Genomic DNA, 24,452 nt, shown 5'->3' on the forward strand with positions numbered 1-24,452 from the left:
CGACTCTAAAATTAAGGGAATACACCCACAAAGCTCAAAGCCCAAAAGAATAAAAAAGGAGCCTAAGAGATGGGAATCTTCTTCTCTGCTACTAACTTTAGTGAAGTGGGTAGGAAGGTAGGAAGATTCTCTTTATATATATATATATATATATATAGAGCAATACTATTAACAAGGGCTTTGAACTTCTAGAGAAGTTCGGATCCTGGTCATGATCCACCATCTTTCTGGTTTGGAAAGACCTGTTTATGTGCGTCTATTTATAGTTTATACACAATTCTACTGGCAGTCTTCAAATTATCAAAAATGCCCTTAAAGATGAGTAGCAATTATAAAATAAAAATGATATATATACAAGTCCAACACTGATTCCCTCACAAGAGAGTGATACGAAATGGAACTAAAAATATTATGACCTTAACTCCGGCCCATTTGCTGCTCTAAATGTTACATGATCTAATTAATTACAAAATTAGGCTTCAAAAGTGATTTAAAAAAATACTATTAAAAATAATGATAAAGTATGACAGGACATTCAAAGAATATTGTGATTTGAAAGAAAAAGTGACTGCGTATAAAAGTGGAATGTTGTGAATGTGTATGAAAGTGAGATGTTTGTTTATTAATCTATTGTTATATATCTTGAATTTGTATCTCAATGATGCATTTTAATTTTATAACGGACCATTTTTTTGCACCTTAATTAATTAAGGTAGGTGTGTATGTAAATATATGTGTATGCATGTATGTATTTCTATTACTTCAGTTTTTTGTTTATACATTTTTTTCCTTTGTGAGTTGGAATAAATTAATGTGGATTTTGAGAATTTGTGAGGACTGATGTGCCAACTTGGGAATAAAACTTTAACTAAAAAAAAACTTGGGAATAAAACACTTTAAAATGAGATACTATTATTATTTTTTATTGATAAAGAGCAATTTGTTTTTACATTATAATTTTTTTTTTTTTATATTTAAACATTGAACTATTTTTTTTTTTTTTTCAACTTCAATTATAAATCCCCAATTCATACTCAAAAACATATTTATTGTTTAATGGTTTGGTACCAAACTATTTGACCCGATCCAAGTCAATTCAATAGCATTGCAGTATGGTTACAGAGAGCGTTTGTGTACTGAAAAAGAGAGAAAATGGAGGGGTTGAGAGCGGAATAATGATAGTTGGTCGCTTTCTAAAATGAGTCTTCTGGAACAAGACTCCAACCCACACCTTTTATTCAGATTCTCTTCCTTCTCTCTCTCCATGTCATTCTGTGTACACGTCTTTCTTCTCTCTCTCTATATAAGCAATTTTCCTCGTAACACGTGTCCCAATATTCCCCATATCGTCCTTCTGAATATCCCTTTTGTCTGGTGCAAATATATTGGGAATATTCCCTTCCAATTACAGTATAATACGATATATCTAGTGACAAAATCGAAACCAAGGTTGTATATCGAAAATAGGTGGTGTGCTACAATGAGCTGCAGTAGAATCATTTTAACCTACGCCTATTATATGGGGACATTCTGGTGCTCCTCCATATACAGACTTAACCATTTTTCAATTTGAATATTTTATGGAAAAAAACCTACTGTAATATTTGAATGTTTTTGAGGAAATATTTGATTTTATAGAAAAACATGAGCTCAACCCTCAATAAGGTGGTAATTAAGATATTTTTCTGGCAACATTTTTTTATTATTTATTATTTATTATTTTATTGATACACACCTAGTTTGCAGTACTTTTTATTCTATTTTTTTTAAAATAAACAAAAAAAATTATCCCCTATGAAAATATGTAAACGGAAGCATATGCAAATGTTCCTATACAAATTACAGTTGCACCAATATGTCCACAAATCATATACATATATAATATGTATATATATTACTTACTTTGAGTATATTACATTTAAGAAAATTAGAAGTAAGAACTTTAAAACTTGTAACGTACCTAGTGTTATTTTCTTTCTTTCAAAGTGAACGATAAATGTGAAAGTTATTTCCTTTCTTTCAGCTATGAATTATTTTATACGTATATATATGCCCAATTAATTTGTTATATATATATATATATACATATATGCCCAATTACATGTTATAAACCTTCTTCTCCGGCTGTGGTTGTTGGGTAAGATTGTCCAAAAGTGCCAGCCAGAAGCAGCCTATCAGATACTTTTTACAAGCCCATCACGTGAAAAGCCCAAGTTTGGACCACTAGCCTTCTAAATATTGCCCCACAAGGCCTACATATTCCTATGGCTTTTTTCATGGATATTTCCAAAAGGCAAATTTATAGTATATAGCACGTAAATATTTTATATAGTGAATGTCTGTATGTGTGTGTATATATATACATATATATATAATATATGCAGCTGCAGGCGGCACTGCTGCAGCAGATACTTTACTTGTTAATGTAGATGTAAAAATTTTAGTGTTTGTTTGCCCATGAAATGCAATGCAATATTTTTAGACACTCATTAGTTTTGGTTCACAAAGATATGGAGGCATTTGAGTGGGGTATCATTAATGAAAAGACAAAATGAGTACGTATGGTAAATGCATTATATGATTCAGAATAAAATAAATAAATAAATAAATAAATATATTGACCCCTAAAAGCTTATTGCGTGAACTACCTCGTTGACATAATTTATTTTGAAGTTGAAACAAAAATTATCCACTAGCTAGCAATTGGTGCATGACATGTAGGTTTATATATATAATATACCCCGAACTATTAGTATATAATATGATATGCATGGAATAAACAAATGAATGCAGAAAAAAGCCAATAATGTAAGCATAATTACGCTCTGAAAAAGGTTTATATACTTATAATATAATCAATAAAGTTGCAAAAACAAGGATAAGAAATGCAAGATTCTATTCTTCTTTATCCATCCAAATGCCAAAACCATCTTCTTCTATCTCATTAGGTCAAGTCCATGAATTTTTATTTTCAGAATTCCATTCAACTCGATCATCAAATCAAAGACTAATATATATAAAGTGAGAAGAAAAAAAATGGATGGCCTTTAATTTGCAGGATATGAAATATGCTTAATTTAGGCTTTACGGAAAGCTAATGATAGGTACATTTACGGGCAGTAAGGTTTCTTTTGATGAGAATCATGAACTGGCAGTATTTTTTGATGCATGATGAGGAACTGATTGTTCTACTAAATCCTCTAACTCATGTAGGATAAATTCGCACTTTGCCATCAGAACTTGATTATATGTCGATGATTGATGTATATATATATATATAGCTTTGAATTTTGAATTATTCGGATGCTTATCCTACCTATCCTACTTAGTGAAGCTTTTCTAAAGTTGATGGTTTTTATAATATTCTTCTTCTCTTTAAACTATGATCAGGAAATATATATAGAGTATATATTATATTTGAAAATTTGAAGAAAATAATGTTTTACCAAATTAGTTGTGTATTCCATAGTTCCTCCTTTATATGATCTTATCCAACTAAACCTAGGACAATAAATAAGTAGTTGTGTAATTCACATTAATTGATCAATGATAAATAAACCCTATTAATTAGCCCCTTAAATCTGAATCTAATGTTATCGATCATTTCCACAACAATTTTATTAATGTTTCATTTGGGAGCATCGATACGGTTTGTTGGATTTGGATTTATTCAAAGGTTTTTTTAAAATTAATCTAGGGTGTCAGGAGCTCTTCACGCATCTTGACAATTTGCGTCTAGCTTCAACTTAATTATTTCTAATGAATGACAACAATTTTATTAATGTTACATTTGGGAGCATCGATACAGTTTGTTGGATTTGGATTTATTCAAAGTTTTTTTTAAATTAATCTAGGGTGTCAGGAGCTCTTCACGCATCTTGACTAATCCCCAAAGATCCAAAAAAATTGTCTCCCAATGAAGACGATTGCTTCTAGCTTCAACTTAATTATTTCTAATTTTAAATCAAAAGCACCTATTTGAAACTGCACGATTGATAAATATCCAATCCAAAGCTGGTTACGAGAAACTCCCAAATTAATTATATGTTATTGTACCACTCCTAACTATATATATATATATATATATATATATATATAAGTAAAATCAACGAAATTTTTTTGAAAAATTATAAAATAAGTTTTGACCTCGAAGAAGCATATAGCATCTGAAGCATGAGAGAGTGGGGATGGAATTAGAATCACTTTGGTCGGCCTCTTGGTAAAAGATAGCTTCTTAGAAAGACCACATTTAGAGTATTGTTGAAGACACGAATTTAGAAAGCTACAAACTTTAAGTTTATGCCACTGTTGACCTAATAGTATCCATTATTAAACCAATCTCACCCCATATATATATACTCATAACGCGTCACTACTACATTGGTCTAATACTTATAAATCAGTATCTTTCAACATTGTAGCCCATTAGGTTCCAAGTACTAATTTTTAGTGGTCCATATTGCTATGATTATAAGGTCGAATATATGTTATGATTATCTATTATAATTGTTGACCTATAGTTTCTATTTATGATTTATCTATCCATTTCTGATCGTGGATGACTATTTTGTTTTATACACCAATACTCGCAAACTTTTCGCTTTAAAATTTGAAAAAGTTCACTCTCAACATCTCTCAAAACAAAAAGAAAAATAAATAAAGAAAATATTTTTCAAAATTTAAATGTTAGATTAGTAAATGCAGATGATCGAAGTTTAGATAGCACTCCAAGATCGATAGGATACATTGGACTATGGAGGCTTTCAAGATATTTTATTAAAACAAATAAATAATTTACAAAGCTCCGAAGATATTTAAGTTTGAATTGCAAGTTGAAATTCTATAAATTGTAGACAACTAATTAAGAATTAATTAATTATTATTATAATTAAAAGAAAAAACAAGAACATTATATGAGTGCATGTATCTTCTTTCCCTCCCCAAGTAAAAGATTGAAAGTTCAGATTCTGATAAATTTAGAGCGGAGTGAGTTAGATATTTATTTTCCGAAAAGAAGATTGTAAGAAATATTTAACGGGCCCATTTAAATTTTATCTCATTGTATAGTTTACATCTTCATCTCTCGTTTTTGCATATTGTGAGTGGGTGCCTAATTGCTTGAACCGGCAAAAGACAGAAAATGAAATCATTCCCAGAGAGAGCTGAAGCCCAGATCTGGTACAGCAACGTCTTGTCAAAATGCCCTAGTTTGGACTCTGGATCAGAAACATGAGGCCCAAGAAATTGAAATGGGTTCGTATACTGGGCCAAGAATTAAGCTTTAGATAAATGGTTTGGGCTTCTTAATTCTCATACTTGTACGTATTTCTCTCTCTCTCAAAGCCTGAGACGAAAATCTGTGTCTGCCATTTTTTACGTTTCCATCTCTATTTCAGAAGAATTATGTGCATCATGCTCTTAAACATGTTCGCTGTTTGTGTAAGCTTAGCAGAAGATGAATTGAATTGTTTAAATTCTTATTTTTTTTTCAGATATGATATCTGGTACCCAAACTGTTCGATACAATGCGCAAAAGAAATGTGGTTGCTTGGAACTAAAATCTCAGGTCTTTTTTCCTTCTGCATTGCGATTATTACAGAATTAGTGATGAAATTTATTCTGAAACATTAAATGTCATTCTTTTTTGTCTCTTTTTATCTAGGTTTTTATTGCAAATCAATACCCTTTAAGAATATAGTAGATTAGTAGTAGAAACTCATATTATGAACTATAACTTTTGCATGCATTTCCTATTGCCGTTAAAATCACACACTGATAAGAGTTCAAATTCTGTACTAGTTATTAGTAGAGCTATATAGAAAAACTCATCTTCCATGTTAGTTTTAACCACTTAAGATTCAGAGCAGATCTCCAAGGTATTCGACCAGCTGGCCAGCCGTTGACCTACCCAAGTTTCCTTGAAATTCAACAGATTCTTTTTCATTATACAATTCTATGATGACCCATCATCCAACTCTTGCTCTAGTATTTAATACATATCCCATCTACAGTATCTATTTGACTATTTGAGTAACCAAGCAGGTTGGAAATAAAATAATTATTTTACTGTATATAAAAACAGACTGGAAAAGTATGAATGGAACATGCAAAGATTCACAGTGCAGGATGTGTGAAATATAATTTAAATAAATAAAAAAAAGGGAATTACTAAAGGTAATTCATAATCACTATAGGACCATCAGCTATTATGATAATGTTGATCGAGTAATTTTTTGGCCATGTGATCTGCATCTTTTCTTCTTCTTCTTCTTCTTCTTCTGTTAAATGATTCGCCAGAGCTAGCTTGAGCTGATTGACCTTCTAAAAGGATTCAATGAATTCATGCATGCTCTCCCTAGTTTGTCATTCAGACAACATTTCAAAGTAAAAAAACAGAGAGTCTCTTGTGACTTCGGTAATAACTCTCTCTCTTTTTCCATATTATACATGCTATTTGTTTTTGCGTTAATGCACAAGATAAATACAATTGCTCCAGCATAACAATTTTTTCTTTACATTTCCAAATTCAACTTCCAATTTATTTATTTATTTTTCGATAGGCAAATTCAATTTTCAACGCAAGAGGGAAATCAGAACAGAAAAGGTGCTTCCAGGTCAGTCTTAATTATTGAAGTTATTTCAGATTTTCAATTGAAATTATATAGAATTACAGTTTGCTGCCTGTATATTTCCTGGTAATCTGTTGAGAAAGAACATTAGAAAACTAGTTCATTTGGAGCAATAGGAGTTCATTGTTTCCTGAATTTTTTAAATTCCCACTTTTTCTTTTTCACAGTTGATTATCTGTTACCATTGAAGCTCATTTTCATAGCCAACATTGTTCCAGAGGATAAGGGTCCACCACAGTGATGGAAAATCTACCTTTAGTGCTTTACCTATGGACACTGTGGTTGCTGGTATTCATCTTTGGGCTTGCATCTTCATACAAGGATTTTAAAGGTTCAGATAATCCTTCGATAACATACACATACAGTCGCTTTTCCGAGATAGAAAAGCAGTGTGGTTTTATATTATCATTGGCCTCTGAGTTAGAACCTGATGATAACAGGGGCGACAGAATTAAAAAAGAGCTCTTCTTCTTGAATGGAGATTGGTACCAGGAGTCAGGCGGAGCACCACTGATGCCATTTGATGACTGTGACACGCCAAGCAACAGTCTTGGCAATGGGTCTCCCCTGAAATAAGTCTCTTTCAGGGTCATGAATGTGGATCCAGTTCGTAGAGCTAAACACACGGTTAGTGTCAGTGCTGCATTGGAAATTGCCATAACTAGAAGTCGCTTGTACTCATCCAAACCTTATCAATGGTCCCCAAATTTCTATATGACACAAGGGATCTCTAGCCTTACTATTCTCTTTGAAGGGATATATATTGAAACCGAGGATAATGGAGGAGAACGCTTGATGTGTTTGTTGGGGAATGCAAAAATGCCTACTTCAAGTCAATTTGTCGATCCATTGGAATCTATGAATGAATATGGTCATGAATATAGTTTCGGGTACAAAAACAAGTCCCCCCTTGTAAAAGATGATCAAATCTTGCTTGTTCTCCAGTACCCCAAAACCTTCACTTTAAGAACCAGAGATATCCATGGTGAAATGCAAAGCTTGAACCAGAAGTGGAATCTTACGTACTTTGATAAAATCCACATATCTTCTCAGTTGGGAAACAACTCACATTACCAGTTTGGGGCTGAAGATCTCTTGTCAAAAGCTTGCAGTCCATATCCACATCAAGATAATTTGGTTGTTGACAAGGTGAAGATGTTTAAAGAGATGGATTGTGTAAATTGCTTAGGGGTGTGGTGTTGAATGAGATTTTTAACCTTATGCCAAATTCGGAATGTATTGGCTTGGAAGATTATCATGGTAAGCTAGGGCTGTTTGTTCTAGATAGGAATATTGAGGCCGGTAATGGGGACTTCAACCACTTCAAGCTCATCATCCAGAACCTTCTTTGTGAGCCAGAAAATGATGAAAATGAGATGAAAGCTGCAAGGGTAGCTGCTGTTTTTCGAGTATTTAGTTCAAGCGAACAAAGGGAAAGGGAATATGGCACTTTCTGCAGAGGGAATATGGCATTCGTCAGATGGGCAGCTCTGCATGGTTGTTTGTCTTGGCCAAGTTGGTGCTCCTTCAGACAGAAGCAATTATCGTATCTGCTTGTACATTTCTCTTACTTTCTCTATTAAGCACCGAAGTATGGTGTTTGGGACCATATCTAGCATCAATGAGACAGACTTGCATCCTTCTCTAATGTTTGACATAGCAGCGCATCCTAAACATTTTTCGAATATTTTGTATTGGAGCAGAAACTTAAAATGCTCATACAATTATTCAAAGATTATGCAGGCAAGTCAGTTTCAAAAGAGAAGCGAGCCCTCCAAATTGAGTACTATTTTTAGGAAGTCGTTTCTTCTGTATCCATCACCAAAGGGTAATGATGAAGCCAGTTTCTCTTTTCTATCAGATGTGCTCTCGTATCATCTTTGTGCTGAATCACGCAAACTACTAAATGCTCAGACATGTGTTGAAATAATGGTACTCTCTTTGGGTTCATCATGCGGACGTTATTGGTCCCATGTACATGAAGAGAAACATGAGATTGGAAAACCAGTCTATTCTAATGCAGGAACAATCGAAATTTCAGGGCATCTCAGCTTTACTAGTCAACAGTCCAACAGTCTTTCTCTGAGGTTTGAGGGTTTATATAACACTATTGTTGGAGAAATGTATCTAATTGGTTGCAGGGATTCTCGATCTTTTCAGAAGTTCATAAACAATGCCACAAAGCTTGAAGGAGGAATGGATTGTCTGATTGAAGTCAAGATAAAGTATCCACCCAGAAATGCACGTTGGCTATCAAATCCAAAAATCAAAGTCTCTGTCATCGGCAAAAGGAATGAGGCAGATCCTCTCTATCTTAGCCCAATCAACCTTGACAGCTTTCTGGGTTCTTATGAAACAAAGCAGGATGATGTAATATTTGGAAAAGGATTTGAGAGTGTGCTTCGGATTCTGCTGCTAACAGTTGCAATTCTATGCACATTATGCCAATCACTTTACACCAGAAATAAGGGACATCACACTGCTTATACATCTCTTGTCATGCTTGGTGTCCACGCTCTCGGCTACACCATTCCACTGATCACTAGTGTTGAAGTTCTGTTCAACTGGAAGGCGTACAGGTATTATTATGGAACCGAAGTGTACAACTTTGAGAAGTTCTACTGGTTTGAGGTACTTGACTTTGCTATCAAGACTCTTCTGCTAATTGCATTGCTCATAACTGTCAAACTTTATGAGAAAGTATTGGAATCTCGCAGCAGATAACTTGCTCATGGTAATATAGGGAAAACCCGAATCCCAAGTGATAAACTGGTTTTCCTCATCACCTTCGCCATTCATATAATTGGATTTTCCATTTTTTGTGTCATTTGTGAAATGCATGCAAGTCAAGCTTTTATTCAGCCTGGAAACTGTATGTGCGCTGAAAATAATATCAGAAAGTTGCGAAAATGGTTAATATTGTTGGACAAGTATTCTGGCCTAGTTCATGATTTCTTCTTGCTTCCACAAATTGTAGGCAACACTTTGTGGCACATCCAAGGTAAGCCTCTGAGAAAATCATACTACTTGGGCTTTACGATGGTGAGAATCTTGTTACATATGTACGACTATGTGAGAGATCGTATTCCAAATGATCAACACATCAACTATGAATTTCAGGACTTGAGTTTGGACTTGTACTCTAAGCTTGGTCACATTACGGTTGCAACCATGGTGTTGGTACTTTCAGTGATAGTATATTTTCAACAGAAATCTAACTATCAGAAGCACTGTCAGACAGAGAAGCCAGAGGAGTGCGAGGATCTGGGCCTGAAGTCTGACTTGCATGAAAGTCTGCTCCCCGAGTGATCCATTGACTCGAAGCCTGCGCTTACAACCCTCAACATGGTTGTCAAATAACTTGTGGTCATTTTGTAATGTATTTGTTTGCATTAGTAATGTAGTTGGCTTTTGTAGCCCTCTTTAGTTTGTGCTTGTACGAGTATGTTCTAAGCTTAATAAAGGATTCAGTTGACAACTCGAAATTGCACTTCAAAAGGTCTCATGGTATCTGATTCTAGTAGTGTAGATTGTTGATTCAATGGCTCCAAGTAGGGATTGGAAAATAGAAGATAAAAATGAGGAGTTTTGCATGACTAAAGCTTCCGTTTTTTACACTTGGAAAGACCAAGCAATGAATCTAGGTAGCCAAACTTAGTACTTAAAGAATGTTGGAATTGTTGGCTAATAATTCAACAAAATGAAAAGTTTACTTTTATGGCTTATAGCTTGCTGTCCCAATTGCTGCTGCCTCTGTACAAATATAAATGGCAGCAGATGGGGTAAAGTCAGGGATTGTATGCTATATTTTCTGCCCAAGTTACGGTACATGTTGAGTGCCTCTGCCTATAAATAGCAAGAGGCCTCAAGGCTCAAAGTGTGAGAGTGCAAAGAGCTCTAAGGTGAGAAAATTAGTGGGTGTGGAAAAAACTTTTGTTCTAGATTTTTTACTCTCATTGTATTTGAGAGGACACTTTGTGTAGTGAGAGATTTGTTGTTTAGAAATTAGTATTTCCTTGTGAGTGATTTATTTTACGGTTTACAATCTCTAGTGAAAATCTGGCTCTCTGTGGACGTAAGTGTATTTTGCCGAACCACGTATAACTATTGTCTTGTGAATTTGTGCTTGTTTACTTTATCATCACTCCTTTTATATTTGTGTGTGGTGATTAAGGGGGAGTAATTTTCCCAAAGAATTCAGGTGAGGGAGTAATTTTTCCAAAGAATTCAGTAGTTTTCTTATGTGTTTGTGTTCCAACTTTATACTGACAAGTTTGAGAAACAAAAGAAGGAAATTTTATATATGATAAAAGTAGGAAAATTCTTTAAGAACTTTTTTTTTTTTAATGTCCATTGCCATATGAAGATTTGACATTGGAATTGATAAGAAGATATCATGGTTTTATTGATAAGTCTACTTTAAATGTTGATCGCTATGTGCTCTCTGTTTTCATGAAAAGGTAAATTATGAAATGACAATCTCAAATTAAATAACACTTTATTTTTCCTTCATTTTGAAATAACGTAACTCAGACATGCATGCCAAGTTATGGTCTTTATATTTTCGATTTTGTACCTCTTCTTACCCAAAAAGAAAATAAAACATCTCTAATTGATCCAAAAAAAAAAAAATCTCTCACACAGATAAATAAGTTTGAATTGCAGCCAACAATCATATTTGAGCTCACCATTTTATAATACACAGTTAAAAAGTATTCACACATTAAATGCCATTATGCCAACAAAAATAAACTAAATAATAGCGGGAGCAGAAGCATTCATGAAAACTAGAAAGAAAAAAAAGAAGAAGAAAAAAACACTCTAAGGCAGGGCCTAGCCCATATCTGGTTCAGTAGTAACTCATTAATATGCTCTAGTTTTAGTCTTTGGACTCGGGATCAGAAACATCCAATATAGTCTCTTTGGGCTTGTTATGTTGTACTCGCTACTTTATTACACACACACACACTCAATGCCTGAGACGAAACTCTAAACTTTTAGACGAAAAATCCATGCGCCAGATTTTACGTTTCCATTTCTATCACAGAGGAATTATGTGCCATATACTCTCAAACATGTCCCCTATTTCTGTGATCTCAACAGAAGTTAATTGAATTGTTTCAAATCTGAATTTTCCAGATATAATATCTGGTACCTAAACTGTTTGATGAAATGCGCAAAAGAAATGTGGTGGCTTGGAACCAAAATTGCTTTGTCTTTTTCCTTCTGCATTGCGCTTATTAGTAAGGAAAATTCTTCTTAGACATTATATGCCATTCTTGCTTGTCAATTTTTAATATTTTTCACTATGTAACAATCTTCAAAAAAAATGCATCGTATCTAGGTTTTTATTGCAAATCAATACCCTTTAAGAATATAGTAGTAGAAGCTCATATCATAAGCTATATAACTTCTGTATGCATTTCCCATTTCAGTTAAAATCACATACCACTGATAGAGTTTGAAATTCATTCCAAGTTATTAGTAGAGCTATATAGAACAGAACAACTCATCTTCCATGTTAGTTTCAACCAATTATAAAATTCAAAGCATGTCTCCAACTTATTCGGTCGGCTGGCCAGCCGTTGACATACCCAAGTTTCCTTGAAATCCAAGAGATTCCTTTTCATTACACTACAATTATATGATGACCCATGATCCAAATTTTGCTCTAGCATGCAGTGCATATTCCATCACTGTTGAATCAGATAGTCAACACTTTTCTATTGGTAATACAATAATCCATTTTAGTACCAAAGCATGTTGGAAATAAAAAATTCATTTTACTGTAAGATAAAAACAGGCAGATCATCAGCTATCATAATAATGTTGATTGAGTAATTTTTTAGCCATGTGATCTGCATCGTTTTTTAATTTCTTCTCTTCTTCTTCTTCTTCTTCTTCTTCTTCTTCTTCTTCTTCTTCTTCACCATAGCTTGAGATGCTTGATTCGCCATAGCTTGAGATGCTTGACCATCTAAAATAATTCAATGAATTCATGCATGTTCTCCCTAGTTTGTTATTCAGATTACATTTCAAAGTAAAAAAAAAAAAAAAAAAAACTGAGTCTCTTGTGACTTTGGTAATTACTCTCTCTCCTTCCTTCCTTCCTTCCTTCCTTATATATGCTATTGTTTTTTTATTTTTTATTTTTTATGCTCAAGATATAAACAATTGTTCCATTCAATTTTCATCCTCAAGAGACACAAATCGGAACAGAAAAAGTGCTTCCAGGTCTGTCTTAATGATTGAAGTTATTTCAGAATTTAAATTGAAATTATATAGACTTAAAGATTGCAACCCATATATTTCCTCTGGTAATCTGTTGAGAATGAACATTAGAAAACTAGTTCATTTGGATCCATTCGAGTTCATTGCTTCTTGTATTTGTAAAATTCCTACTCTTTTTTTTTTCTTTTTCTTTTTTTTTCTTTTTTTTTTAATGAGAAAAAAAATCCTACTTTTTCTTTGTGCAGTTTCTTATTTGTTACCATAGAAGTTCATTTTCATAGCCAACATTGTTCCAGAGGATAAGGGTCTCCACCACAGTGATGGAAATTCTACCTTTTGTGCTTCATTTTCAGACGCTGTGGTTGCTGATGTTCATCTTTAGGCTTGCATCTTCATACGTGGATTTTGAAGCTCCAGATAATCCTTCGATAATGTACACATACAATCGCTGTGCTGAGATAGAAAAGCAGTGTGGTTCTATTTTATCATCAGCCTCTGAGTTAGAACCTGATGATAACAGGGGCGACAGATTAAGAAAAGAGCACTTCTTCTTGAATGGAGATTGGTACCAGGAGTCGGGTGGAGCACCATTTATGCCATTTGGTGTTCATGACATGCCAGGGCCTCCCATGAAATTAGTCTCTTTCTGGATCATGGACGTGGATCCAGTTTGTAGAGCTAAAAATGCGATTAGTATCAGTGGTGCATTGGAAATTGCCAAAACTAGAAGAAGCTTGTACTCGTCCAAACCTTATCAATGGTCCCCAAAATTTTATACGGCACGAGGGATCTCTAGTCTCACTATTCTCTTTGAAGGGATATATATTGAGACTGAGGATAATGGAGGAAAGCACTTGATGTGTTTGTTGGGGAATGCAACAATGCCTACTTCAAGTCAATTTGTTGATTCATTGGAATCTATGCATGAATATGGTGAATATAGGCGTGGGTACAAATATGAGCCCACCCTTGTACAAGATGATCAAATCATGCTTGTTCTTCGGTACCCCAAGGCCTTCACTTTAAGCGCTAGAGTTATCAGTGGTGAAATGCAAAGCATGAACCAGAAATGGAATCTCACATACTTCGATAAAATCCACATATCTTCACAGTTGGTAAGCTACTCGAATTACCAGTTCGGGGCTGTAAATCTCCTGTCAAAAGCTTGCAGTCCATATCCACATCAAGACAATTTGGTCATGGAAGATGTGAAAATGTTTACAGGAGATGGATTGTGTGAAAAGCTTATGGATGTGGAGTTGAATGATATTTTTAACATTATGCCAAATTTGGAATGTATTGGCTGGAAAGATTGTCATGGTAAGCTAGGCCCATTTGTTCTTGATAGGAAGATTGAGGCCTCTGATGAGGACTTCAACCAGTTCAAGCTTATCATTCAGAACCTTCATTGTGAGGCAAGAATTGATGAAAATGAGATGAAAACTGCAAGGGTATCTGCTGTTTTTCAAGTATTTAGTTCAAGCAAATATTGGCACAGGGAAGCTGAGAGGACAGGTCTGTCAAGCATGACACTTTCTGCAGAGGGAATATGGCATTCTTCAGATGGGCAACTCTGTATGGTTGGTTGTCTTGGCCAAGTTGGTGGTCGGTCAGAAAGATGCAGTTATCGTATCTGCTTGTACATTCCTCTTACTTTCTCTATTAAGCAACGAAGTATGGTGTTTGGGACCATATCTAGCATCAATGAGACAGACTCACATACTTCTCTAATGTTTGATATAGCAGCAAGTCTTAAATATTTTTCAAATAATCTGCATTGGAGTAGAAACTTAAAATGCTCCTACAGATATTCTAAGATTATGCAGGCAAGTCAGTTTCAGAAGAGAAGCAAGCCCTCCATATTGGGAACCATCCTTAGGAACTCATTTCTTCAGTATCCATCACCAAAGGGTAATGACGAAGCAAGTTTCACTTTTCTCTCAGATGCGCTCTCTAATCGTCTTTGTGCTGTACCACAGACATTACTAAATGCTCAGACATCTAGGACATTTGTCAAAATAGAGGTAGTATCTTTGGGTTCATCATGCGGACGTTATTGGCCCCATCTACATGAAGAGAAACATGAGATTAAAAAACCAGTCTATTCTAATTCTGGAAATTGAAATTTCAGGGCATCTCAGTATTACTAGCCAACACGCCAACAGTCTTTCTCTGAGGTTTGAGGGTTTATATAACACTCTTGTTGGAGAAATGTATCTAATTGGTTGTAGGGATTTCCAATCTTTTCAAAAGTTCATATACAATGCCACAAATCTTGAAGGAGGAATGGATTGTCTGATTGAAGTCAAGATAAAGTATCCACCCACAAATGCATGTTGGCTATTAAATCCAAAAATCAAAGTCTCCATCATCAGCAAAAGGAATGAGGAAGATCCTCTTTATCTTAGCCCAATTAACCTTGACACCTTTCTGGTTTCTTATACTGTGAAGCTGGACGATGTTGTATTTCGAAAAGGTTTTGAGAATGCACTTCGGATTTTGCTGCTAACAATTGCAGTTCTCTGCACATTAAGCCAATCACTTTACACCAGAAACAAGGGGCATCTCACTGCTTATACATCTCTTGTCATGCTTGGTGTTCATGTTCTCAGCTACATCATTCCAGTGCTCAGTGGTCATGAAGTTCTGTTCAAATGGAAGGCGTATGAGTATTACGGAACTGGAGTGTTTAACTTTGAGAAGTTCTATTTTCAGTTACTTGACTCTGCTATTGAGATTCTTCGGCTAGTTACATGGCTTATAACCATCAAACTTTATAACAAAGTACGGGAATCTCGCAGCAGACAATTTGCTCAAGCTAATATAGGGAAAACCCGAATCCCAAGTGATAAACTGGTTTTCCTGGTCACCGTTGCCATTCATATGATTGGGTTTTCTATTTTCTGTCTCACTTGTGAAGTGCCTGCAAATCGGGCATTTATTCAGTCTGGAAACTATAGGTACGGGAATGGTAATATCAAGAAGCTGCAAAAATGGTCAGTAGTGTTGGACAACTATTCTGGCCTGCTTCAGGATTTCTTCTTGCTTCCACAAATTGTAGGTAACACTTTGTGGCACATCCAAGGTAAGCCTCTGAGAAAATCATATTACTTGGGCTTTACAATGGTGAGAGTCTTGTTACACATGAACGACTATGTGAGAGATCCTATTCCAAATTATCAGAACAACGACGATGAATTTCAGGACCTGAGTTTGGACTTCTACTCTAAGCTTGGTCACATTACAGTTGGAAGCATGGTGTTGGTACTTTCAGTGATAGTATATTTTCAGCAGAAATCCAACTATCAGAAATGTTGCGAGGCAGTGAAACTGGAGGAATGTGAGGATCTGGGCCTTAAGTCTAACTTTAATGGAAGGATTCTCTCCGAGTGATCCAATGGCTTGAAGCCTGAGCTTACAACCATGAACATGGTTTTGTGAAGTGATTCTAGTTATTTACTTGAAAATTTTCTGGCCATTTTGTAATGTGTTTGTTTGCATTAGTAAATTAGTAATGTAGTTGGCCTTTGTAGTTCTCTTTAGTTTGTGGTTGTATGTGTGTGTTCTAAGCTTAATAAAGGATTCAGTTGACAACTCGAAATTACAATTTCAAAAGGTCTTGTGGTATCTGACATTCCCTATACTTGTAGTGCAGATTGTTGTGGAGTTGCATTTAACAGGAGTCGAACTCGGGTATTTTTCTTGGAAGGTAATCTTATGTTTTATAGAAAATGCTATGATCTATATACGGAAGTATTTTTTTAGCATAATATTCATGTGTTAAAACACCAAGAATTGCCATCCAAATTGATAAGATGATCTGATGGTCGTATTGAAACTATATACAACTTATTGGTAAGTTTTTCTTAAAATGTTTGTCTTTAGGCTTCGTTTGTTTTGTCGTAAAATATTTTTTAAAAAATAATTTTTTTTATTTTTTGGTGTTTGGTTGTCGTAAAATATTTATAAAAAAAAAAAAATTTTTAAAAAATTTAAAATTTAATAAAAATAAATTATTCATCAATTTTCGACAAGTTATTTTACATTCCCCACCCGATGGACTTGACCGCAACCTCGACGTATACCTTTACCAAACACCGACAAAGTAAAAATAAAAAAATATTTTAGTTGAAAAATATATATATATTTTTTAAAAAAAGATATTTTACATCAAAACAAACGGAGCCTTAGTATATGCATATACTCTTGTTTTCAATTCTTACAAGTCATTTACATAATACTGTCAACAAATTTTGCGACCCGGGGGCCTATTATATATATATATATATATATATATATATATATATATATATATATACTAAATATATATTTTTTCTATATTAAAATGAAAAAAATTCATATAATGCCCCTCCTAAAAAAATGTTAATTCATATAATGCCCCCTCCTAAAAAAGTTGATTCATATAAAATTATCTCAAGTTTTTATTTCTTTTCTCTTTTGCTCTTTAAATTCAATTAATTTTCTTAAAAAAAAAGTAACATTTTCCTTTTTGAAACCAACTCTCATTTTTTTTCCCTTTCTCTCATTTTTCTTTCCTTTTTTTAATTTTAGTCAACTATTTATCTTTCTTATACCATGTATTATTTTTTAACTAATTTTTTCCTATTTATATTTATTGTCATGTTTATTATTATTATTATTATTTTTAAACTGTGCCCCTCTAGATTTAATTTCTGGTTCCTTGTGCATATACATCTGAAAGTCAAAAATTATAAAATTAAACATAATTTTAAAGAATTCGTGATATTTAGGTATAATAAGCTTAACCAAAATGGCTGGTCAACCTTTAAGTTTGTATATTGAGGTTTAAGTGAAATAAATGAAGATAACTCGAATTTACCCAAAATATATTGGGCTCGTTACACTCGTTACTTAGTACACGCTCTCTCTCCCTCTCTCAAAGCCAGAGACGAACTCTGCAACTTTAAGACAAAAATCTATGAATTGCAATATTTTATGTTTTCATTTCTATCCCAGAAGAATTGTGTGTGATATTCTCTTAAACATGTTCGTTATTTGTGTCTACTCAACAGAAGATGAATTGAATTGTTTTAATTCTGGTTTTTCCAGATATGATCTGGTATCTAAACTGTTTGATACAATGCGCAAAAGAAATGTGGTTGCTTGGAACCAAAATCTCAAGTATATTTAGTAGAAACTCATCTCATAAACTATAACTTTTGTATGCATTTCCTATTGCATATTCACATACTGATAGAGTTGAAATTCCTTCCAAGTTATTAGTAAAGCTATATAGAAGAGAACAACTCATCTTCCTATAAACTATAATTATTCGTGTTAAACCATTCATCACAAATAAACATGAATCCCATAATCTTAGAACTTCATGATGTTCACATATCTATAATGCATAAATAAATAGTTAGATATAAATATCTCGATTCATGATGTCAAACCTTGTTGAGATTAAATCCAAAATCTAGATCCTTTAACCACGAACTAATCTGCAACTCTGATCAACAGGCAAAGGTGGAAACTGGTTTCTCTCTCTTGGCCTTTTGTACACATAAAACTTTTACGTATTGTATCATTAATTGTACATAATTGATGGAATATATGCACTTTTATAAAGGCAGAGAGAGGACCAGTTTTCCTTATAGTAACATAATTCTACTTTCCATCAAAATAAGGAATAAGAAAGGAAAACACTTCTCCAATAAGTAATTATAAGTTGACCAAAAATAAATAATATTAATTGATATCTATTTACTTACCCACCAAGTAATATGTCACATGTCCAAATCATGTGGGCCACAATTAAATAAATAATCTTACATTCTCCCACTTGGCACATATGATAATTTTTGTAGTGGTTTAGTAAAATAATCATTAATGTGCACTATAAATCAGATTAACTCATTAAATTGGTCATCATAAATACCATGGTAAATAAATTACCAATGCGAGTCAGGGCGGTTATATATCCTTAAATGACACAGTCCCTTCCATGTACCACAACACTAGTAATCTATTCAACATAGTCTATAAATGAGAAGTATCAATAATGATCTAACAATAATGTCTTTTCCAAGACTATTCCTATTACCACTTATTAAAGCAATACGTACATGTACATTAATTAATAGGAAATATCATAAACACATTTAATCAGCGCAAAATGTCAAATATATATAAGCACTATTTAAGCAATCCACAATTTAAAAATAATCATCATTGACTACATTTAAGATCCATTCTTTCAACATGTTCTATAAATGTCTTGGATGGTAGTCCATTCATTAATGGATTGCAATCATAAGTTGTGTGCTTATAATGATAAAGTATTTCAACTTTAGAATACCTATCATTTTTCATACAAGAAGATCAACAATTGCAGCATAAATTTTCAGCAATCTGAAAACGGTACCCATAACTCCAAGTCCTGAAATAAATTCTGCAATCATAAATTATAGCCTCAAAGCATGCTACAAATTAAAATTTTATAATAGACAAAGTAATCATAAATTACTTTGCACTTTTTCATAATATTGTTCCTCCAACCAAATCTTCTAGAACTCTTTTAATATATGCTTTATGAGATAATTCTAAAAACAAATCAATGTGATCTATAATGAAATATTTCTATTCCTATCACATAGGATGCCTCATCCATATATTTCATTTCAAAGTTCTTAGAGATAACTTTTAGTTTCATATAATAAATTAAGATAACTACTAACAATTAAAATATCATCAATATATAGAATCAGAAATATAAACTTACTCACACTAACCTTCTAGTATATACACTGATCAACAGTGTTTTTCTTAAAACCAAAAGAAAAAAATGGTATCATTAAACTTAATATACCATTGTTAGGAAGTTTGTTTAAATCCATATATTGACATCTTAAGTTTACGGACCATGAATTCTTTACCTTCTAATATGAAGTCTTCAAGTTGTTTCATATGGATTTCCTCTTATAAACTCCTATTCATAAAAATTGTATTCACATCCATTTGATGTAACTCTAAATCATAATAAGTTATTAATGCCATGATATTTTAAAAGATTCCTTCTTAAATACTAGAGAGAAGGTTTTTTTATAATCTCTTCATTCATTACACAGATTCTTGCAGATGTATCACATAGTCATCCGGAATAACAGATCTTCTTTCTCTTTGAGATCGTCTTAATGTTATTCCTTATGATTTTTCTACAATCTATTCATTGGTGACAATCTTATTATAGAGTTGTTGATCATTTAATTATTCTTCGTTGTTATACGGTTCAACAACTGAAGGAATAATTATTTCCTTATAAGTTATGGATAAAGATATTTGTACCCTAACTTCTGAAATGATCAAATTCTTATTTTTATCACTCCCACTGATTTAACCATTTTTAATGAATCTGACATTACCGGTTTCAATAATTATCGTACTATATTTCGGATAGTAAAACTTGTACCCTTTAGATTACTTAATAGCCACAAAATTATGGGTAACGAGGAATTACTTAACAGACTCCTAACCAATTCCATAAGAGTACGATTACGCCTTATAGCTACATGCTTCTATTGTGGCATATATAATAAAGTGTATTGAACACAAATGGCATACATTTCAAGGAGTTTAACAAACGGTTAAAGTATTAACATGTTTCATCAAACTTTACATAATATTCACCACCTCTATATGATTTTATGATTTTCACTTTCTATCTAGTTGTTTTTCAACCTTATTTATGTATATTTCAAGAGTACCCACTGTTTGAGATTTTTCATACAACAAATAGATATATCCATAACGTGAAAAATCAACTATAAAGGCGATAAAATACTTTTCTCCTCCAAAAAATGGAACATCAGAAGGTTTACAAATAATTTCAAGAAGCTATGTACTTATTGTAACTCATTTCTTTGTGCGTTTAGTTTGTCTACCCTTAATACAATTTACACACACATCAAAATCAGTAAAGTTTAGATTCAGAAGAATCACATCCTTTACTAATTTTCCTAACCTTTCACTAGATATTGACCTAGTCTTTTATGCTAAAGATAAATTTTTTATTAATTGAGCTACGCTTAATTCTAACACTATGATACAAGATCAAAAGGATTTTAATAAATAAACCATCAAATTTGAATTTACAGAAATCATCAACAATAATGCCATAACTCACAAATTATAATTTCTTAAATAAATATCATTACCAAATTTAAATGAAAAACCATTAACATAAAGTTTTTTGAAATAAAATCAAATTATGGGAAATTGAATAAACATAAAAATTTTAAAATAATTTAAATAAAATCCATTGTCTAACATTAAACATAGTGTCACAATGGTTTTAACAAAACTTTTTTCCAATTATCATAAATAAGAAATTCTTATTTGAATTTGTGGTTTAGGCCATAAAAAATTCTTGCATCTATTAGAAACATAAATATTAGTACTTAAGTCAACATATCATGTATTAAAAAGAATTTCAACAAGTAATTCGCAATATACAAAAACCAAAAGCGTACTTTTCTTTTTCGAATCATTCTTTATATAGTAATCTTTCTAAAAGTGTTCAATACATTAATGACACTTTTTCATTATTACATTACTTTCTTTTAGTAGATTGACCTAAATCTTGTAATTTTGGGTATTGCTCACTTAATGCCTTTTCTGACTTATTCCCAAATTTCTTTCTAGCTTCTTGAGTCATCAGATGAATATAATGATTACCTGCTGCTTAAGCTTTGTCTCCTCCTAAATTAACATAATGGTCAATTATTTTATTTTCCACTTGTCTTAATAGTGTTAATTCGAAATGACCCATACTAAGTAGACAAAAATTGAGATAAATTGAATAAGAAAATTCTTATCCATAATCATCTATAAGGTTCTTAATTTGGTAGCAACATTAGTCATCCTAAGAACATACCCATACATGGTAAGAGTACCAACAAAAATGCATAGTAGTGATATCAATTAATAATTTTCGTTTTAGATATTTATTTATAATACGAAAACATTCTTCTTGTCAAAATATTCCTTAGCACTATAATTATGGAAAACAACTATTCGCATAACTATAATGCTTAATCTGTTCAATATCTCCCAAGCTTTATGGAAAAAAATTTCTCACTCGCTGTCTTTATCAGTAATAACAGTAGGTTTCTCAATTTAAAATGCTAAATCAAGATTTAACATATCTAAATTTTGAACTCAACTTACTCATTTCATTATGAGAAGTTAGTCATATTGAGAATCAGAACAGATGTAGCATGCACATTAAGGGATGTAATAAAACAAATATAATAAGATAAAATCTTAACAACAATAATGCTTTGAGTTAATAACACGTATGTATAATTTAAAAATATAAATACAATGTATAACTATAGTACCCCTTTGGGTGGTAACTATAAAATACTAATAATGATGCTTATATGTATTTATATGTATACATTTATTGGTGATACATTATTTAATTAAACAAATAAGTTACCTTTGGATATCCTATATTTACCTAATTAAAAAAAAAATACATACGACCCTTTAATTTTTATTTAATCACTTGAAAATCAATTCCCTTTGAGGAATTATTTCTCATAATTAAATAAAATCAATATTCATGAATATCACAAAAAATTATAAGCATCATAATTCATGAAATATTGCAATTATGTTTACTACTAAAATTAATATTCATCAACTATTATAGTTAGGCCACTTTGGTAGCTACCAACCTTTACATAATATAAATATTAAATTAGTTAGTAACTAATTTATGATTAATTATGTCTATTACAAAAATTAATATTCATCAATCATTATGATTGGGCCACTTTAGTAGCTACCAATCTTCACATAATATGAATATTAAATTAGACAGTAATTAATTCATCATTAAGTTATATTTACTACTAAAATTAATATTCATCGACCATTATGGTTAGGCCACTTTGGTAGCTACTAACCCACACATAATATGAATATTAAATTAACTAGTAATTAATTAATTATTAATTTACCCATTTAACATTATACACACATACTCATAATTGTCGATTAAAGTTTAAGCAACTTCGATCTCAAAAACTTAATAGTCCGAAATTTCATAGAAAATATCTTTTTATTTTATATACATAATAAAATATATTATTTTATTTTCAGACTTAAAGATCATAATTGAATCAATTTAAAATTGATTCTACAATATGTATGTATGTTTGGGTACGAAACAACAAGTTATTTGCATGTCTAATTTATTAGATTAAATTTCTAAACTCATAAATTATTCTAGAAATTCAAATTCCTAAAATAAATAAATCAATACATATATTTTATGTATTCAATAACTTTAATTTTAATTTATTTTAAATTAAAATCAGAATCTTCAAATCATTGGACAAATACTTATAACAATAATTTAAGCCTCTTTAATAAAATAAATAAATACACAAACTTTATATATTTATTTATTTTTAAATAATAATAATAATGAGTCTTTGTAATCCTTTCACAACTTACTGTTTCTATAAAACAATAACAAGACAAATGCTATTATTATTATTATTATTTTAATTCAATGTTCTTTATTAGTCATGCACGAAAATCAGTAACCTAAAGCATTGAAGTTGTTTGTCTTACACACATTATGCATACGTTTGTACTATTACACATATGTAAACTATGTATCAGTAACCAACTTTCATAATTCAATTTTGGCTCAGAAATTGAGGTACCTAAACCCAAAAACCACACGGACTGATCTAAACATACGATTCTAAAATAATGGATTATATAATCATTTAATTTTAAAATTATACATATTATTTATGCAACTTTAATGAAAAATAATGAGTTCCTAAACCGTTAGCTCTGATACCACATGTAAACTATAATTATTCGTATTAAACCATTCATCACAAATAAACATGAATCCCATAATCTTAGAACTTTATGATGTTCACATATCTATAATGCATAAATAAATAGTTAGATATAAATACCTCGATTCATGATATCAAACCTTGTTGAGATTAAATCCAACTTCTAGATCCTTTAATCACGAACTAATCTGCAACTCTGATCAACAGGCAAAGGTGGAAACTGGTTTCTCTCTCTTGGCCTTTTGTACACCTAAAACTTTTACGTGTTGTATCATTAATTGTACATAATTGATGGAGTATATGCACTTTTATAAAGGCAGAGAGAGGACCAGTTTTCCTTATAGTAACATAATTCTACTTTCCATCAAAGTAAGGAATAAGAAAGGAAAACGCTTCTCCATTAAGTAATTACCAAAAAGGTAATTATAAGTTGACCAAAAATAAATAATATTAATTGATATCTATTTACTTATCCACCAAGTAATATGTTACATGTCCAAATCATGTGGGCCAACAGTTAAATAAATAATCTTACACTTCCATGTTAGTTTCAACCAGCTGGCCAGCCGTTGACCTACCCAAGTTTCCTTGAAATTCACCAGATTCCTTTTCATTATACTACTATTCTATGATGACCTATGATCCAAATTTTGCTCTAGTATGCAGTGATTATCCCATCATTGTTGAATCAGATAGTCAACACTATTACTAATCCATTTTA

The 24,452-nt window shown here is 32.1% G+C and overlaps 2 protein-coding genes across 2 annotated transcripts; both read left to right on the forward strand.

Moving 5' to 3' along the window:
• The first annotated feature begins 7,849 nt into the window (after positions 1–7,849).
• LOC132278101 (uncharacterized) lies at positions 7,850–9,938 on the forward strand. Its single transcript, XM_059779924.1, has 4 exons — positions 7,850–8,185; positions 8,373–9,329; positions 9,607–9,630; positions 9,750–9,938. Exons 1-4 carry the CDS (start codon positions 7,850–7,852, stop codon positions 9,936–9,938), a joined length of 1,506 nt encoding a protein of 501 aa, XP_059635907.1.
• A 1,227-nt stretch (positions 9,939–11,165) lies between these two features.
• LOC132279984 (uncharacterized) lies at positions 11,166–15,013 on the forward strand. Its single transcript, XM_059782072.1, has 2 exons — positions 11,166–11,872; positions 13,106–15,013. Exon 2 carries the CDS (start codon positions 13,181–13,183, stop codon positions 14,981–14,983), a length of 1,803 nt encoding a protein of 600 aa, XP_059638055.1. The 5' UTR covers positions 11,166–11,872; positions 13,106–13,180; the 3' UTR covers positions 14,984–15,013.
• The last annotated feature ends 9,439 nt before the right edge of the window (positions 15,014–24,452 follow it).

The sequence above is a fragment of the Cornus florida genome, unplaced genomic scaffold (genome assembly GCF_030987335.1).
Source record: "Cornus florida cultivar Cherokee Brave unplaced genomic scaffold, ASM3098733v1 CherokeeBrave_3.0.0_Hap2_Chr10, whole genome shotgun sequence".
In the NCBI taxonomy this organism is placed as follows: domain Eukaryota; kingdom Viridiplantae; phylum Streptophyta; class Magnoliopsida; order Cornales; family Cornaceae; genus Cornus; species Cornus florida.

Coding starts and splice junctions, on each gene's coding strand:
- LOC132278101 (XM_059779924.1), top strand. CDS start 7,850: ATGCCAAATTCGGAATGTATTGGCTTGGAAGATTATCATGGTAAGCTA. Junction 9,330..9,606: donor CTGTCAAACTTTATGAGAAA/GTATTGGAATCT, acceptor CACAAATTGTAG/GCAACACTTTGTGGCACATC. Junction 9,631..9,749: donor CACTTTGTGGCACATCCAAG/GTAAGCCTCTGA, acceptor TATGAATTTCAG/GACTTGAGTTTGGACTTGTA.
- LOC132279984 (XM_059782072.1), top strand. CDS start 13,181: ATGGAAATTCTACCTTTTGTGCTTCATTTTCAGACGCTGTGGTTGCTG.